Below are 20,002 nucleotides of genomic sequence, written 5' to 3' on the forward strand. Positions count from 1 at the left end.
CTTGCAAGTAATGCAGCCGAGCTGTAAATCAGAAAGCCATTTTGAATGTCCTGAGTAGCAAAAAACATTCAAACAGAACCAGGAATATGCACCAGTGTGTGCCACCACACAGCTCTTAAAAACTGCAGCAGGACCTCTGGATCGTGCCGCTGACGTCACATTAGAGAGAACTACTGCGGCTGCTATGTGCACTGCAGAAAGAGGCTTGGTGTATTTGGCAAACAGTACCACCCTGTTATACTTCACTAAAATACTGATTCTAGGAAGAACCAGTCAAAACTCATTAATGGCTTTATTTTTAGGTATCAATGCAATTATATCTAAATGCATCAGCAACTTAAGATTTAAATAACTTAACCTCATAGTCCAATCTTTCTTATCTGCCAGGTGGTGCCACACAAGCCGCCACGTTTGTTCACTTTTCAGAACTCTATTCCCTGAAACAATTCTACGTCACAAACAGAGCGTTTCAAATCTCAGGTCAAGAGTCAGGTTACGCAATCCCACATCCGTGAAGCGGATCTTTATCATTAAGGTTTCTTCCTGGTTTTGGGATATATAGAACATTATTTTCAGCACAGGGTCGGTCCTACAGTATACAGCCCACATAAATACAAACATGAGCTCAAAATGAAAATGAAAAAAAGAAACAGCTCAAAGAAATAACTTAACAACCGTACAAAGAAGCAATAAGAACCGTGCTTCGCATAAATTACTGTTCTGGAAGATGCTGCAGCATCCTGTTAACGTTACTTGTAACTTGATGGGAGACTAGAAGAAGCTTTTTAACAACCACGACGCAGCTTGTACACTGATAGTTAATCGACGCGGTAGTGTATTTGCAATGCATGCAGCATTTTCGCAGACATTCTTCTCCGTAAGGGATGAAGTTTTTCTGGCATTTAACGATGAATGCCATGTCATCTTGAATGAGCGTGTTACTTCTCATACCTGTCCAGTGATGCCGGTGATGATAGCGACTTTTCTTTCCCTTCGCAGTTGTCCGTTGCTCGAGGACGACTCTGTACATTGTGCCATTTCTGGAGTGATTCTTTATTTAACGCGAAATAAGCGTTTGTTCTTTCTTTATGCAATTATTCCAGTTTGTTTCCGGATACTAGCCTGCAGGTACGTTGCATCTGATATTGCTATGTAACGCTTCAGGAGCGGCAGTCAAAGAGCCAATCGGAAAACAGCAAAGATCTCCGCGTGACGTAACAATAACCAGAAGAAGAGCCGTTTCTGTGATTTTCGTCATGATCTATGACAGCGCCGACTACAGGTTGCTGAAACAACGGAGGATTGCAAAAATATATTTTTGAGTATGCAGGGCATATTTTGTATTTTACGGAATTCAGAGAAGTCACTCCACTAAAATGGTACAGCTATATGCAGACTAACTGTCAATTTAATATTATGATCACAGTCTCACAAATTAACAGTTCAAACTGCTTAAGCTATACCTGATAATTCTTAGCTGCAATGGCTATTTTATGGCTAGTTTCATTAATTCCCTTCTTTTCAATATTAATAAATATCAAAGTGGGCAAAATTTACCAAGTAAAATGCTATTGGCCCACCTGTGCCTGATTTTGCACATACTGTACAACTAAAGGAAAATATGAAACGTCTGTATCAAGAAAACATAAGATGTAAAACCAGAAAACTGCCCAACTCTCAGTGCTGTATACGTATGGAGCATACACACACTACTGGGTGACATGGCCAGCATCTCAATCACACATTTAAAGAACTGTGAACCATCAATGCATGTTTTCTTTATTTTACTTCATTTTTTCAAACAACAATCCTGGAGCTACTCTTTAACTGACACAGCTCCACACCGAGTCGATGCCCTTTCAGCCAATCAGAGTGGTGGGTTGGTTGAAACTACAGAAAGGCCTGTACATCTGCTCATTGGCTGGAGTGGAGTGTAGACCTCTGGGAGTTGGAGTTGTCCTTCAGCTGCTGAAGCAAAGCTGGAACTGCATCTGGGGCTGAATATGTGTCCCCCTCCCCCCTTTTTTGGGAATAAATGAGAAATACTTTGCTGGATGAAAGCGATGAAACTTGCTATGTTTCTTCATTCCGAAATTCTCCAGATGCCCACTCCTGGAATACCAGAAGTTCAACCTGTCTGGAGTCACTGATCGAGGCTTTATACCTCATTAAACATGACATTCCTAAGCATATGATATATATAAACCCACTTTTTTTGGTATATTTTCCACTTTTTGTGCAGATTTTTTAGCCTCTACCATGAAATTTACTTTGTGGTAAACCCTTTTCCGCCATTATAATCACAGAATATAATGAGACAGGACTAAAATACAGGACATATAGGTTAGGCCACAGAAGAAAAACAAACAGCTGGGACCTCAACGTTACTTTTTTCTGCATTTAGTGCGGGAAAACTCATCATGCACGTCTAACGTGTGACGCATAGTAAAGCTCATGATCCAGGTTTGAAAATCACTGAGGTTTCTGGGTTTCATTGTGTCTTGGACCCCGTGCCTGCTTGGGTTTCCTCCGGATACTCCGGTTTCCTCCCACAGTCCAAAGACATGCAGGTAGGTGAATTAAAGAGTCTGAATTGCCCCAAGGTATAAGTGTGTGTGTGTGTGTGCCTGTGTGTGTGTGTGTGAGAGAGAGAGAGAGAGAGAGAGAGAGAGAGAGAGAATGGTGTGTGTACCCTGCAATGGACTGGAAAACTGTCCAGGGTGTACTCCTGCCTCTCACCCAATGCATGCTGGGATAGGCTCCAGCACCTTCAGCGACCCTAAACCAGGAATAAGTGGGTATAGATTATGGATGGATGGATGGATGGATTCTGTCTTGGGTTCCACTCTAACTGAACATATCGTGAGGATTTAAAGGCACTGCACTCACACAGTAATGCACACACACTGCCAATCGGAAACCAAGACACTCTCCTGCCTGTGTATATATATCTGTGGAAGGGCAATCCTTGCTAAAGAGACACAATCCAAGAAAAGAAAAAGCATTGTTTGTTTTCCTCAAACTTTGAAATAGTAAGCATTATTTCTTGTTGTACAAATGTGGAGAAAGATTTTGAGAAGCAGAGTAAAAAGTGCGGTTTACCAAAACGTTTGCTTATGGTAGCTATAAATTGGTGGAAAAATAACTATACGTGCATTGATATATTATGGCAATTCACTGATAAAAGATGCCAAAAACAAGTAATGGAGAGCTGGCTTCCTCAAACCTAAATAAAGGTGAATAAATAAATAAAAACCATTAGACCCTAACTTACCTTGGCCATCTTATGGTAGTACCACTTTAAAAATATATATGTACCGTCTTCCAATGTACCTGTAAAATGCGTGCTGCGCAGTCTGTCCAAATTGTAAAGCAATGAGATTTAAGGTAAGACGTTCCATTTGTTTTCACTTTCATTTATTTCATGTTACAGTCGAGCGGTTAGACCACCTTCACTGCCTGCAAAAACACTGCGCGGCCAACACGCAGCAGCGCTCATAACTCACCAGTAATAACCAGTACATTTTTAACTGGATTCCCCTTTTTTTCCCCACTGACTTTATCGCCTTTATAATTCATGGCCTTTTACACGTCCAGCTTGCCTCAGCAACGAAATATTTAACCCTCTCCCTGTGCCTGTGAGCCATGGAGAGGAGGTCCTTAGAAGCTGGGAATTTTCACCAGTCAGGGAATGTTTGCTTTGATATTCACTCTCACAATGTCCCTGATGTCTGATCCGAGCTCAAGGCTGCGTGGTCGTCTGACCGATGTGTCCACCAGCGTTCCTGGAAGGCCTTGCGCTGTCAGATACTGTATCTTATGTTTATTAAATAGCTTCAGTTTATTTTCATTCACATCGACAGCACACAAAGAAATTGCCCAAGGACACTGACCTGCGTAATGGGCACCACCGGCATTTTCATTTTAATTTAACTGGCCCCTAACTGGATTTTGCTTATTATTTTTAATTCGCTGTTGTACAGCCTTGAGTCGTTTCTATTATCCGGAGGACTAAACACACACTGTCGGCCCTTTAACTTTCCCAGAGTTCCAGACTATCGGAGTTCCGGAATATCAGGCTCACGGACGTTCCGCTCCTTTGCCTGCTGTAACGGCTTCTTGCAGTGACTCGCTGCGCTTGGGCTGTGAATTTTTTTAAAATCAGTTTTCAGGATTTTCTAGTTCTCCCTGGTACTCATCGAGGCGCAGCGTTGCTTTTGTTCACGTTAAGGAATGTGAAATATTTAACGATGTGAAATAATTAAATGAAAGACTATAACAATGTATTACAGTAGCATTGACTAATATGTGCCAAGAAATTAATTTTTGATGAAGTTTGTGTGTGTGTGATACACATATATTCCAGTTCATCTGAATATCGATTAATAGTCTAGATGATGGATGTGTTTCATTATTATTTTAAAAATTAAGAACGCATTGCTCTCTGTCTTGTTTCGTGTATTTACACAGGTGTCTTTAGGGTGCGCTGCACGTTTCTGAAGTGAATTAATTAAGGCTGATGTGACGGTTTCCAAAGATCTCGTCTCCACCCCTTGTGGAACAATGCACGCCAACCAGAATGAAAACTTGTAGGTTTGGTCCCCCCCTTCAGTGCTGCACCTAGATGTGGTTTCCGAAGGAGCGGTACAGGAACATCTGAGTTTCAGGTGACTGTTTGGACAAGTAGAATATGATGTAGTAGTTGTGGAGGGCAGATCAGGTAGTTCCAGTTGTAGTTCTGGATAAGGTGAAGAAATGCAACCACACATGCTGTAATGCAACCATACGTGCAGCAATGCAACCACACGTGCAGTAATTCAACCACACATGCAGCAATGCAACCACACATGCAGCAACACGACCACACATGTAGCAATGCAACCACTCATGCAGCAATGCAACTGCACATGCAGCAATGCAACCATGCATGTAGCAATGCAAACGCTCATGCAGCAATGCAACGCCTTCATGTTGCAATGAAACCACACATGTGGGTGGGCGATAACTGTATGTGTGTGTGTGGCTGTGTTAGGAGGGCGTTGAGGGTGGGGGGTTGTAAATTTTATTGTAAATGAAAGCTTGTGTGTCACAGAACTTGTTGAACAATCCCAAAGCTTCCTACCGAGGTTCCAGCAGCGAAAAAATTCCTTCCTTCAACTGATCTCACGTTCCCGTTGCGCTTTGAAAAGTCTGGACAGGATGTTCAGTCAGGGCAGCGCCCCCACCCCCAGCCCCCTTCCCTACCTCCTTTGGAGGAGAGCCCCCTCTGTCACAGCCCAGACTGCCCCTGCTGAGATGCTATCAGCTTGACAGACGTGGGACCCGAAATAAAGCTAAAAATAAACCAGACCCCCGCTTTAAAAAAAAAAAAAAGGGTTTCAAACAACAAGACGATCGGCCAAAAGCGGACACCCTGAAACAAAACCTGGAACGTTAAAAAAAGAGACCACCCCCCCCCAACCCGTCTCAGATGTGTTTGTGCAGATACTTCCATAGTGGATCAGCCACCAGGAGGATGTGTGGGGGCCATTGTTGCTCTCTCCTGCAGTGGTTACTATGCTTCCTCCCTTACGTGCAGACAATGAAAACCACCCCCCACAGAGACACTATTATGAGCCAATAAATCTCCCAATATTTCACCAGAAAAGGGTCGACAAACGAAATGGCTGAACGTGTCGGGACGCTCAGCCCACCGCCTGTGTTCCCTCCGATGAATCAGCTCTTCCTCGCCGCCTCCTGCCCAAAAACCTAACGTCTGCCCACATCGCTGAGACTCCCATGGAGTCTTAACTGAAGAACGAGAACGAGGGCAGCGACAGCGGCAGAACTGCTGAATGGCACAGGAAGCTAGAAGGCGAGCTGGTTCCTTGTTCCTAGCGTGTTGAAGTAACATTCAGAGGGCGGGCACAGAATATGTTTTCTGTCCCCAGATCTGAACCTAATAACGGCAGTCTGTTGTATTATAACACTAAAAATTTGTACAATTGTTTAAAGGTGTTGTGTTCTCAACTCCATAACTCTGTTCTTCTGCCTGTTGTGTTGGTTCACCAAAAAAAAGTATGTTTCTTGTTCTGACAACAAGACAGGAGTGACTATCAGGATGAGCTCCTTCAAAAAGTGAAAAAAACTTTGGTCACGTTGGTGCCACATGTGAGATGGGCAAAGTAATATATTGGATGTTCTGAGGAAATAGAAAACTGGAAGAATATTGAAAATTAAAACAGCCCTTTAAAAAAGGGATCCAACATCAAGACGAAATGGTGCAAACAGGAAATGTGTGTGTGTGTGTGTGTGGTGTGGGGGGGGGTGGGGGAGTTTCAACACAAACTGGAAGAAGCATGAAAATTAATACGATGGTAATAATAAAATAATAAACTGATTGCATATGATTAATTTCACGAGTGAGAAATCAGCACAGCAGAATGAACGGAATGTGCTGCTGTGACTAAATCCTAATACAGGAAATTAAAAAATGCTCAGACAAAACACATTTTGACCGGTGTATTTAACATTCTCACTGAGTGTAGTGTCTCTTATTCTCTAAAGAAAAACAGTTGGTTACTCTCTCAGGAAGGTTGACAGATACAAAGCATAAATAAATATGTTTTACAGCTTGTTTGATTGCGCTCTTGATATATTCCCTCTGCGAGTACTCAAATGTTGCATTTCTTTTGCAAACATAACCAGATGTTTACATTTTCCTGATTCCAGAAGAACTACCGTTTTGAACTGCTAATTGATTTCTCTTCCTTAAAACATATTGTTTAAGAAAGCAGACCTCATAACCTGTTATTGAACCTATTTCAGGTTAACCGGTTATTCTGTGTTACAGGACTGAGAGCTGGTGACTAAAAATCTGCTCTTTCAGAACAAAGATGCCCTGAGAGGATTTGGCGCAGTGGCTGTCGTGAGGTTGTATCACAAAATGCAACGCTGTCCGTGTAAGCACTGTCACAGAAAAAAAACCCTTCACCCTCATCCAAAAATTAATTTCTCAAAAACAGCCAGAAGCATTTTCTTTTGCTATATTCCAAGTACAGAAAACACACACACACACACACACACACACACAGTATACTGTACATCATGAAATATTTACTTCTTGGCACTCCAGGGAACAGAGCCTACTAAATCTTAGAATTCACGGCACAATATATAACCTAGCTATAAATCTGCCTGTCTTTATGAGGCAGTTTCAAAGAGAACGGCTTTCTGCAGAGTCTTGTACGCGGTGAAGACTCAAACCACAAAACTAGAAAAAAAAAAAAAAAACCCCTGAATGTTGTAAATAGAGGCTGAACATAGATCAGCTGAAATGCCGATCTCAGGCAAAGACAAAAGACAAATCTGCGAGCAGAATGCCGGTGTTAGCTGCCAGATAGAGATCCCTGAAACGATGATGTCTGGGGTTAAAGTGATCCCATGCACTATAAATAGACAGATCACAACAAATACCTCCAAAGCTCCAAATGTTTCCCTGGGGGACCAGAAAAATGCATTTGCGTCAGCGTTACATACCGAGTGTGTGTGTGTGTGTGTGTGTGTGTGTGTGTGTGTGTGTGTGTGTGTGTGTGTGTGTGTGTGTGTGTGTGTGTGTACGTGTGTGTGTGTGTACGTGTGTGTACGTGTGTGTGTGTATGCGTCTGTGTACGTGTGTGTGTGCATGCACTCTGAAAGATGTGTGCTTTTTTTTTAAAACTTTGTATTTAGGGGGCTCAAAAGGGTCAAACTGCCTGGGGTGTACCCAGGGGTCTGTGTATTCCATGTCTTGCGCTCTCTCCCACCGTTTCCAGAACCTTCTCAACCGGACCCCCCCCACCCATCCACACACACACACACACACACACACACACACACACACACACACACGCACAGTTACACGCACAGTTACACGCCCCGTTTCATTTCAGAACTATTTCATCTATCCCAGCTATTCCAAGCTGCATCCTTTCATGTCAGAGTTTCATGGGAATGGCTTCACACCACAATTACTGCTCACCAGAGCTCTGCCTCCCAGTGTTTGTTTTGGCCAGGAACGGGGTGGTGGGGGGGGTGGGGGGGGGTGGGGGGCACTGATCGGGGAGTCTGAGGCGGCCGTCACTCATCGATCACGCTGGGGCCGTCATTGGGGGGTTGGGGGTTGGGGGGAGGTGCAGTGGTGGTGTTTGGGGTGGAATAGAGGGAGTACAGAGGGGCCACAGGGAGTGCTATGCTGCGCTGTGTGTGGGGTACAAAAGGCCCCCATTTGACCCCCGAAGTTCAGGCCGGTCCTGTTCAGTGCTCATGGTGGGGGATCAAGAGAGAGAGAGAGAGAGAGAGAGAGGGAGGGAGCCCAGGGTTTTGGGGAGATCAGAGAGGTGCGCGGCGGCCCCCACGGCACGGGCCAGCTTTCATGTCATCCAGCAGGCTCCCCCTCCCGTCCCCTCTAGGACCCTCTTCCCTGCCCCCTCCCGCCCGTCCCCTCTAGGACCCTCTCCCCTGCCCCCCGCCCCGTCCCCTCTAGGACCCTCTCCCCTGCCCTCCCCGTCCTGTCCCCTCTAGGACCCCCTCCCCTGCCCTCCCCGTCCTGTCCCCTCTAGGACCCCCTCCCCTGCATTTTCATTCCCGTTTTCAGCGCTCGCTGTTTTTTTACGGTTCAGTTCTCATAATGTAGCATAATGCTAATCAGGTTTTTTACTGGGGTACTGAACAAGCTGCCACTTTTTGGGCTTGCCGGTCCTCGTTGGGGCTGGAATTCCTGCCCCCCCCCCACTAGGAATCACGGGTCCAGTATTGGCGTTGCAGGTCGCTCAGGGTGAGAGCGTTTTGGCGTAAGCAGAGAGGCGGGTGTGCTGAGCGGGACGCTGAGTTCTGGCTCCGGTTGCCATGTTTGAGTCACCCCTGCCAAAAAAAAAAAACGTGTGAGAGATCTGGTGTATCCGTCTCTCACCGGGGCGGTCCCAGCGTGGCCATCCCGCCGCGGAGCCGCTGGAGCGGGGGGGGGGATCCGGGACGTCCCGCCCCAGGATGGGTAAATAAGCGTTATGAGATAACGGCGTGAGGCCGGGGGAAACGTGGAGCTGGTTAGGAGCCGCGCCGAAAGTCTTCTGCCCCCCTCCGAAATCAGCAAGCCGTCCCACGCCGCTGTTTGATCATCAATCGAAGAACACGGGGAACCCCCCGCCCCCCCTCCCCCTGCACACACCAAAGCCTGCCCCCTCCCCCTCCTGGCCACAGTGTCCACCAGTGCTGAAAATCATCTGCGCAGGGAATTTATTTTTCATATTTCTCAGACATGCTTGCCTGGGTTTCTCCGTCTACTTTATTTTGTCAAAATCTGACATGATCACACGGAAAAATGTACCATGCGAAGAAATCAGCTCTGGGAGAGTACTTTGAATTCTGATGGATCACTTTACATACGCACTTTAAAACATATTAAAGTGGACACGAGCACACTGAGCCTTCTGGTGCACAGTATGCATTTCACAGTCAACAAAATCAAATCTCTGTGAGGGTTCAACTTTAAAATATCATTTCTCCCGCTTTTTTTGGTCTGATCCCCCTAAATGTGACTGGAACCCCCCTTAAGGATGTTAAAACAGAAGGTTAGGGGGGTTCTAAAATCATGACACAAACTAAATAATTTCAATAGTAAATGTTCAAATGTGTTTGCTCAGCTTTGTCTGAACTGTACTACAATTTTGAACATCCCTACAATGGGTCATACCATTTCTTAATAGGGGGAGTATAGATATTTTCTGACTTGGAACACCCGGCATGGATGGAAATACCCTCAAATTAAAGCTTGACAGTCCACACTTTAACTACACGTCCATTGTTTTGTTTCAAATGCAATGTGCTGGAATACAGAGGCGAAACAACAAAAATTGTGCAACCGTCCAAATACTTATGCACTGCACTGCATTTATGTATATATAGCCGCTTTTCCACCGCATGGTACCGGCTCAACTCAACTCAACTCGACAAGACTCGCTTTTGCTACCAGGTACTTCGTTTTCCACTGCAGATAGTACCCCCGTCAATGTAGCTGGTCGTCATAGCGACACCGCATGAAACGCGTTGCTCTGACCAGTCAGTGGTCTGCAGTGTTTTCACGTCACCTTCTGGCATCACCTCAGCTCGCTTGGAACCTCGACGGAGGCGATACCAAAAAAAGTACCAGGTACTACACAACTTGCCCGATGAAAACCAAAACGGTAAGTGAGTCGAGTAGTGGTTGGCGTATGCGGTGAAAGCGATTGAGCGAAGGAAGTGCTTTAAGTTTCGTCCATTTGACAGACGAGCTCGGTCGACGGGACGAAGGCTGCTTTGTCACCGGGCTTCACGGCGAGCGTCGGCGGCGTTAGAAAGAGCTCACTCACCCGCCCTGCTCCCGGCGCCCGGCGCGATGACAGGTGTAATTCCATTACCCCAAAGTAAACACCCTTTCCTTTGACCTCCAAATAAAAACCACCTGTGCCCCCAGGCCCTCCGCCCCCCCCTCCCCCTCTCCCGCCCACCCCGCGGGTCCTGAGAACTACCCCGCTCTCACAGCTCTCTGGACCACGCATGGCTTTCTCTTCTCTGTTTTCGTTTTCTTTTTTTACATATCGAGAGAGACACAGATTGTGGGGAGTTCTCTGGGAGATGAGAGTGGGGCCAGGCAGCGGGGGGGTTTGAACAGACCCATATTTTTTAATTACATACAGGAAACTAGTGTTACAAAGGACATGTTCAAAGCAGGGGCCTCTGGGATGCCGTAGCTGAGGCTTGTGGGGACGTGGGGGGGGGGGGGGGCACTGTGCCTGTGAACTCAGCACTACCTCTCCTTTGTGCGTGGGTGGCTGTTGTATTAGCTGGCAGAGTGGGACGGGCCCACCCAGGGACAAGCCCCCTTTCTCAGCCCTGGGGTGGCACCTGCACCTCTCTACCCCCCCCCCCCTCCCCGCAGCGTCCCAAAAACAAGGCCTTCCTCCTGCCAGCACAGGTCAGGCTGGTCCTGGAAACAGGTTCACCTCCTGGTGGTTAGACCGTGGTTCGAGCAGCCGGCCAGCAGGGGTCACTAGAGAGCAAAGAGCCGTGGATCCTGGCAGACTGAACCCTCCTTAACCCTGGGCGATGCTACCGCCAATTACAGGTAGCCCTCATGGGGCCTCCTGGTATACCAACAGTGCCTTAACAGAACAAGCCACCCAGCAGCCCCCAGATTATTTTTTTAATTAATTGATTTATTTTTGTTCTTTTGCTTTTCCTTCAGACTCATCTCTTTGTTACAAAATTTAAAACGCGAGTTTAAATTCATCTTCGTTCCTTGCGCTGGTGGTCCCGCACTGACAGGAACTCTACCTCTATTTGTTATCTTTAGGCCCCGATAAGCACATCTGGATCTGATTGTTCTCTCCCAGAGAACTGCCTCAAGAGCTAAAATGGGGGAGGGTTCCATTTTTTTCTTTCTTTCTTTCTTTCTTTTCTTTTCATTTTTTTTTCGAAAGCTTTAAATTGATTTTCTCACCATTTCACGCCGAGCCTCGGACCAGCGAAAGCACCGAGGCCCCTCCACGAGGCTCCCCCCCCCCCCCCCGGCCCCACAAACCTGGCACAAATCAGTTTCACCTGTTGGGCTAAATTACTACATGTTAAAAGTAATAAAAGCTATTAGCCAGATCAGATTTGCCCCGCGTGTGTGCTGATGTAGGACCGTGGTGAACTCCCGCTGACCTCGAATGTCACATGTCTTTCTGTGTCTGGCTGAATTATTTGGACAAAGGCTGCCAATCCTGAAATAACTTTTCTTTTTCTTTTTTCTTTCTTTGAGGGGGACGGGTGAAGGGGGATGGGGGGGGGGCATGTCAATAGGACCTTTTATGAAGCTGAACTTTTTCCTTTTCGCCAAGAAAAAAATATATAAATTTTTTATTGCATTTTCTGGGCCAAAACTCCAGGCTCTGGGAGTTGTCACCCCGAAAAGCCCGACAGTCAGCACAGAGCGCCCTAATCTGCTAAATCACCTGGATCTAGAAAAATTAACACCTGCCTGTGCCTCATCCAATAAAAACGGACGTGCTTGTGCCTCCAGTTTAATGCACTGCCTGCCTGCAGAATGGCAGCCGAGGGTTTCGATTCACGGGGAGATTTTACAGCAATCTGTCCCCACAGGCCTCCACATAGAACCCAGAACAGAGTCAGCGCTGCAGTGACCTCCCAGAGGCCACACGCGCCTCGAGGTCTGGCTACGTACTGAGATGTGGTTATGTACCAGGGTGTAGCCATGTACTGAGATGTGGTTATGTACCAGGGTGTAGCCATGCACTGAGATGTGGTTATGTACCAGGGTGTAGCCATGTACTGAGATGCAGTTATTTACCTAGCTGTGGTAATGTACAAAAGTGTGGTTATGTGTCAAGATGTAGTTGTGCACCTAGATGTGTTTCTGCACCAAGATATAGTTATGTACCAAGACGTGATTGTGTACCAAGACGTGATTGTGTACCAAGATGTGATTGTGTACCAAAGTGTGGTTAAGTATGAAGACGTGGCTATGTGACAAGATGTGGTTTTGCATGTTATTACATAAAAATAGGAAAACGCTTATAGCTACATACAAAGACATGGTTAATGTATCGAGAAGTAGTTCTATATCACAACAGAATCATCAATCAAGATGCAGTTTTGTATCAAGCTGTAGTTATGAATCTATCAAGACATACATAAGCACCAAAATGTTATATTTTTGTATGAAGCCGTGTTATTCTTTTCCACTACTGCGTTCTACTGTTGTGGGTTGGACGTGTCAGAGCACACGGCCAAGAACAGACTCCGCCCCCTCATCCGTCTCCCCAGGGTTATGCCTTTTCTCAGTCTCTCTGTCTTTTTCTCTCACTCTTTTTTTTTGTCTGTCTGCCTGTCTGTCAGGCTTCTGCGTCGAGGTCACGGTGAAATAACGAGGCGTGACTGACGAGGCCACGGCACTTACCTGGCTGGGTAAGAGAGAGAGAGAGAGAGGGAGAGAGAGAGAGAGACAGAGAGAGAGAGAGGAGAGAGGGAGGGAGAGAGGGAGGGAGAAAGAGATTAGGGAGGGAGGGAGAGAGAGAGAGATTAGGGAGGGAGGGATTGTATTCCAAGAAGAGGGAGTGAGGATTACCTCCATGGCGACTCCTCTAAATCCTGGACCAGCAGAATCCCCCCCGGTAAATCAGCGAGGATTAAAGGTTCAGGTGTGCTCAGCGGCGAGGGGCAGGTAGGGCAGGGGGGAGAGCGGGGGCTGGGGTAGTTCTGTGGGGAAGGGAAGGGGGGGGGGGTTCTGCCCCGTCCCTGGAATTCTGTCTCCAGGAGGCTGATGTTCAGCTGATGAGGTCACAGAGGGGTCACAGGTCACATGGGTTCTGTGGACCCACCCATCTCTGTCTCCCCTGGGGGAGGATGGCGGAGGCTCATGAAGCATGGCGATGTTAAGCTGCTGATCTGGTCACAGTGGGAAAGGGTTGGGTGTGGAGCCATGTTCACTCATGCACCGAACAGGTTTTTGTGAACAGGACCAGGTCATCTGGACCTTGGTCAGGAAATTGGCACCAATTTATATCTCTCGTGGATAGTTCTTAATAGTTGTCATGGAGGTAGGCTATAACCCAGACCTCTTGATATTGTAAAAACAAAAATATAATTAACTATATTAACCCTTTAAAGTGTGAGATTCCAAATGTGCAGTTATTGTGTTCTAAAATGAACATTAATGCTGATGTGACAGTTACTGCTATTACTAACCTTGGAGTTCCAGAACACCAACTTAAAATTTTGGGAAAACATTCCAAAAAAATGTTTTACTTTTCACAGGGTCATATTATTATGCTTCTGTCTCTTGTAGCAGTTGTTATAAGTTGCATGCTCATGTTTATTTTCATATGGTTCTGTGGGTGATTCGGCTGAATGTGCAGGGACAGAGGGAATTCTGGGAGCTGGAGGTGTAACGGAAGAGCTCTCGTTCTGGAGCAGCCCCTTCTGTCTGTTCTAATGAAATCTGACTCGTGGTGCGACTTTGCGGATTTATAAACAAAGCTTGCGATATTCATTAAAAATGTATTTACATTCCGAGAGGTGGCAGATTAACGTTCGGTCGCTGTAAGGTGAACTCCATTTAGTAAAAGAGAGAAGAAACAAGAAAAATTTCACGGGCAGTGCCACTGTTGTGTTTTTCCTGCCCAGTTCAAATTCCGAGAATGGGAAAATGGATTAAGATAAGGACTCCAATTTCTCCCAAATAGGGAATAACTGGACCGTGGATTTTATGGGATTAAGGAGCGACTATGGCATGAGGTTAGCCAGGTTGGTAGAACCGACGCCCCCACCCACCCCCCCAGCCACCTCCGAATCCCCCACCACCACCCTGACTAACCTCTCGATGAACGCTGAACCAGAACACCGAACGATTTTGTGTTCTCTCTCCTTCAGCCCCGTCCCCTGACCTCAGCAAAACAGGGTTTTCATCCACAGCGCTGCACTTAAAAAAAATCCACCGATTCCAAATTCTGCTTTATTTTCTCAGGTGAGCAAACTGCACGGAGTTCACTGGTTTCCCTGTCGTGTTTAATTAGGGTTCTGGAATATTGCGCTTTAGTCTGCGGGAGAAGGGAGAGAAAAAAAAATGCATCGCCTCCGATGCTGACCGCTGTGAATTTTTACACAGAGAGTTTCAGCCAGAGAGAGAGAGAGAGAGAGAGAGAGAGAGAGAGATTAGGGAGGGAGGGAGAGAAAGAGATATGCAAAAAGAAAGAGAAAGAGAGAGAGAGGCCTGAAATGTGGCCTCTACCCTAATTCACAGGGTAAAGATACAAAAATACTAGGAAAATGAAATATAACCAGACATTCTTCCAGAAGACGGCGAAGAACGGTTTATTTCACACTAACTGGCAAATTTCACACCTTTTTAAGTTAACTGCCGAAATGCTCCTAACCAAAGACCACCCTAATTCCCAGAGCATTTTAATGGACAATTCAACACAACCGTGGTTAAAAAAAAGTTCAAACTCTGATTGGATGGAGACATTACTGACACCACACTTTGTTTTCAAATAGTCCCCATTGCACCTTCCAATCCCTTATTGTGAAATCAACCAGGACTATTCCAACATCCAGTTAAATCAGCGGATAGACCATCTACCATGCGCGTTCATGCATTTCCATCTGAGGCACTTAGCAGATGCATTTGCCCAGATTAAACATCTTTGCTTACATCCGTTTTTAGATGCGATCTATTTACACAGCTGGACACTTACTGAAGCTGTTCAGACAGAGTACCTTTGCTCAAGGGCACACTGGCTGTGCCCCACCTGGGAGTCAAACCCGCAAGCTCACAGTTCCCAGCCAAGTTTCCTAACCATTTTGCCACACTGCCCCCCCCCCCCAAGCCAAACTGCGCGAGTAATGCCGTTGTATTGCCCCCTCCCTCAGTGATAAAACCTGATCACTTATCATGATTCCAGTTCTAGTCAGAATGATGCGAGCTACCCATCCCCCGCTGAGTAGCCACGTAAGACAATTATGCGGAATCCCAAAATCAACAAACCAGGATGAACAAGAATTTATCCAAAGAATAGCCAAACAAGGTTGTTATGAGAAAAGAACTGTTGGGACATGTCACAAATACACATTTAAAATTGAAACAGTTATCATATATCGTAATTTTAAATACCGAGCACATAATCACAGCTTTAATATCAAATTCATTATGTTTTTCAATGATTCCTTTTAAATGTGTTTACACTGCATCGTACAAAAAAGGTTAAATGTTGCTTCTTACAAGCCTGCCATCTGGTGGACAATGTTAGAGATGCAGCCTATGGGTAAAAACAGGTCAGTGTTGTATTCTGGTGAGAAACGCCAGAATACATTAGCACTAGTACGAAACCGAATGCCTTGAATATAGTACCTGTGTACTATAGCATTTACTGTATGAAAAAGTGTCCAAACCGCCATAAGAATCATTTTAAAACTTTTAAAAAGTACACAATACCGGGGTTATACGGTCTTTTTTTTGCTGCAACTTTTCCTTGCAATTGTTTGCACAATGAAAACATCAGTAAGTAGGCTATAAGCAGGGGTGAAAACGGTGTATGTGACAAAAAGTAAACATTTTTAAGAACACGCAACAGCAATGCGGAACACAAACGTTCCTGACTGCAGTACTGTCTTCTACTCAGGGTAACCGCAGCGCGCTTTCTCCGAAGAAATTCACAAGGTTGTTAATGTAGCGGTTACATGGCATGTATTGCAATTAACTTAAGCCACATGTATGTTTTTTTTTTTTTTTAAATACTAGCCTGCGTTTTTATGTGATACTTGTACGTGTGAGAAAAAGGACATGGGGTTAGAACAGTCAAATGAAATCGTCATTTATGAAACACCGTATGTTCATAACCGTAAAAGGGTTTAGAATGCGTGTGTTAGGGACAGCTGGAAGCCCATGAACGCACACTACTCAAAACTGAACGCCACGTGAGCGTTTGTAACAAACTTTAACGGCATTCCATAGCGCTCGTGTTTATTGAGCTTGTCAAATTATCAATAAAGTCCATATTTTTGTATCATCGTTCCAGTTCCAGTGAGGATACCTCAGTAATGAACGAGAATGCCACATTTTGGGAATGAGTAGGCGATAATGCTGAAAATCCTGAAGAGGTGGTGGTTTTGGAGAAAGGTCGTGGACTAACGGTTTTTCTCATTTACATATATTTAAAGTAGCCTATTTAAAAAATAAAAATAAAACTCTCAGTCCATTGCATGTTATAACATCGTTTTATTGTTGTCATTGTTCAAAATATTCATTCAAGATTAATATTTTAGAACAAACTCCAATCGGGAAAAAAAGAAGACAATTTGAAAATTAAATATAAATATAATCTAAAGTCAAACAACTTAAAAATAAAGCTTATCAATTAAAGTGATAAGGCGAACGTTATTTATGAAAGAAAATTATGTTTATATATGTATTTAAAAAACAAACAAAAAAAACTCCTTTAATCAACGAACAATTCCATAGATTACGGAGAAGAGTATGACAAAAACCAACATTCTCAACATGAATCATTCCATTTTAATTTCTTTTGTAGCCGACAACTGAAAGAAAACCAATGAAATATGCCTTTTCAATGCACCCTTCGTATAACACATAGGCCAAAGGCCTTGCGTTTCAAGTATCATTCAGTTACTAGAACATTCATTAATAAATTCATACATTTAAATAGGTAGTGTTCAGTTGATGAGTAAGCCTTCATGGAAGGTAAAATGGCAAGCCTAATTTGCAGAAACGTGTAATTACGCACACACTAACCCCACGTGACGCGCCGAAAAAGACATAGCACATATAGCTGTGAGATAGCGCGTTTCTCACAGCCGGACATGAGATAAGCTCAACACAAATGCAAACAGTTAAATAAACGTAAGTTGCCGACGACGGGAAGAACACGGGTGAATAAATAAATCCATTTTAATGGACGGCGACGGCACTTGGACATTGCTGTCCGCTGTTAAATATCTGCTCGGAGGTATAGTGTTTATCGCGTCGCGATTGCCACGCGTCTCTGTGGCCCGCCAAACAGGGGCGCAATTATAATTCCCAAGAATTCGAGAGTTAACTTCGAAAATTGCCCTCGAGAACCTTTACGTCCCTAAAAAAAAAAATACCAACGTATTAATAACGCGTAGTGTTACACAACAGGAGGTCGGGTAACGGGCTTATTAAATTAGGCTACTGTCCGCCGTAAAAACCAGAGTCACAGCTGTTTACGGCATGTCCCTCCGTTTTAGATGGCGCATACTAAAAGTAACCGTCATTATCTGCGCACGTTCTCGCCTTCCTTTCGCTGCTACGGAGCACAGTCAGGTGTACATTTACACACCAGATTTAAGGTAGATTCGTATATGTAGGTTAAAGAGTATAATTTATATTGTTCAATCTGGTGCAAAGTCCGCAGTAGGAACAATACAGTACTTTTTTTTGTTTTAGAGATATTGAAACTAAACTGAATACAAACTGATTAAAAAAAACAAACATTATGGAGTGCAGTAGGGGGACATTCTGGGTTTAACACTTTTTTTCTCTAAATATGTAAAATTGGCATTCTAATCTTGAACCAGAGCAAGAGCAGACATAACTAGCCAAAGCAGATGTGAGACGTGGGCTGGTGCATCCATATAACAACACAGGCACCTAATAACAATTCTGTCAACAGGATTTTGCCAGGTATTTTGGGGAGTGTAATACTTAGTGATCAAGATAATTAATTTCTGTCTTTATTTTATTATTTTTTTTATTTTTTTGCCAATGACACTGTGGCAGCAGTGTTTTAGGAACTGAGCTGCTAATGGTTGCAGGCTTAGCTTCCTCGTGGGGCACTGCTTTTGTACCTTCAAGCAGAGCACTGCATGTTTCCGCAAAATATCCAACTATTTGAATTAGTGTTTTGTATTAAAAAATGAAATAAACAAAAAAGGCTATGCACCTTACATAGGATAAAGGTGTAAAGCTACACTAATATAAACTGCAGTAAAATGCACAAAACTGCACAAAATGAAATGTTGTTGTTAAACAAACAAATGCCACCAGTTGTAGCCAGGTAAACTTAAAATAAAGTTCAACTATAGACATTTACAAAAAAAATAAATAATGAAAGTAAAAACATAAAAATGAAAAGGAGCCAAGCACAGGCCTTCATCTGGCATTTTCAATGAGCAAGAAATAAGACAAGATAAACTAAGGCTGTTTAAATTTCAGTCAAATTATGGATAGTTTATAGAAATTCATATAATTTCAATTCAATTTTGTATTACCATCACAAAATTAATTAAAACAGAAGAAAATGTTTTTTGTAAGACTTAAAATGTAATAATATTAAGTAGAAACAAATACAAAACTATTCATATATTGACAGGCTGAAATGGATTTCAGGCCTATAATATATATCATTTAAAAAATCAAATGGTGGCTGTTTTTCGCAAAGAGTGCTATTCTCATAGCATTGTGATCCTTCAGACATGATAAAGTGCGCATTGAAGCTTATTATATCTGATTACACCCAATCACTTCACAAAACAAAAATAACACGAGAATATAGTAGTTTCAGGAGTATCTCTTGAGAGCTCATAAAAATAAATTATCTGTGATAACTTTCTTTTCAAAGATAATGATGTAGAATAAATCTTTTTTAAATTCTGTTAATTTAATGTTCTCAAGTTTTTTTTTGTTTTTTTTTTAATCAGCAGAAAATAAATGAATGCTTAAATCTAAGGGCACAAAAGAGGAGTGACTTGAGAACAGCCATGAAGAGCAGATAAACTACAAGCATGAATCAGAAATACTACAGAATTGTGCGGACACCCTACTTACCAACACTGGATGCTGGTTGTTGGGGTTTTTTTTGACAGTACACTGTATCCAAGGCTATACTAAATCCACTGAACCTTCACCTAAGCGCCTCCAGAGGGCGCTCTAGGTCATCGTAAATCAAAGCGGTGACCCTGTGACTGGCACGCGGAATAAACAATAACGGATATAACGGCTCAGACGGTCTACTTAGGCCAGTGAGAGCGAGTGAAATATCAAATGTAAAAACCTAACGGTTTTCCTACAGAGCACACCCCAATAACAAAATGCACACCAAAGCTAAAGGTTAATGATACTGATAACACTATTCACTCAGTTAGCATGATAGGATCTCCTCAAATTCAAACTAGCTTTAAAAATGCTTTCATATGTTTCTGTCTGATGTGCCAAAATGTAGTATATGATTATTTAAGATGTAGTAAATTTATGCATTGTGTGTGGTGAGAGTGACAGGTGAAACAGGGGTTGTACACTATGTTGGATAAAGGTGGAAACATTTCATGTTTTTGCTGATTGATATTCCCTCCCTTGGACATGCACTGACTCAAGCACACACACACACACACACACACACACAGAAAGAGCAATGAGCCCAGTGATTATGCAGGGACAGCAGCATTGGTCCGGTTTGGCCACAGCCTGTGT

General features: G+C 44.0%; 2 protein-coding genes across 4 annotated transcripts in view; both read right to left on the reverse strand.

Moving 5' to 3' along the window:
* Positions 1-1,187, reverse strand: part of gmds (GDP-mannose 4,6-dehydratase) — a 267,502-nt gene extending 266,315 nt beyond the window's left edge. For 2 of the 3 annotated variants that reach the window (XM_064333932.1, XM_064333931.1), the window contains exon 1: positions 952-1,185. In XM_064333932.1, coding sequence (XP_064190002.1) covers positions 952-1,038 — 87 coding nt within the window. In that variant the 5' untranslated portion in view covers positions 1,039-1,185. Of the gene's footprint in view, positions 1-951 lie in introns of all 3 variants that reach the window. The other variant, XR_010329732.1, reaches the window with a different exon arrangement.
* Positions 1,188-18,684: 17,497 nt separating this feature from the next.
* mylk4b (myosin light chain kinase family, member 4b) overlaps positions 18,685-20,002 on the reverse strand; it is a 13,826-nt gene continuing 12,508 nt past the window's right edge. The window contains 1 exon segment of the mRNA XM_064333935.1: positions 18,685-20,002. This exon segment is cut by the window's right edge and continues 61 nt beyond it. The gene's annotated coding sequence lies outside the window, so the exon portion shown is untranslated.

This window comes from Anguilla rostrata, chromosome 4 (genome assembly GCF_018555375.3).
Source record: "Anguilla rostrata isolate EN2019 chromosome 4, ASM1855537v3, whole genome shotgun sequence".
Classification (NCBI taxonomy): Eukaryota; Metazoa; Chordata; class Actinopteri; order Anguilliformes; family Anguillidae; genus Anguilla; species Anguilla rostrata.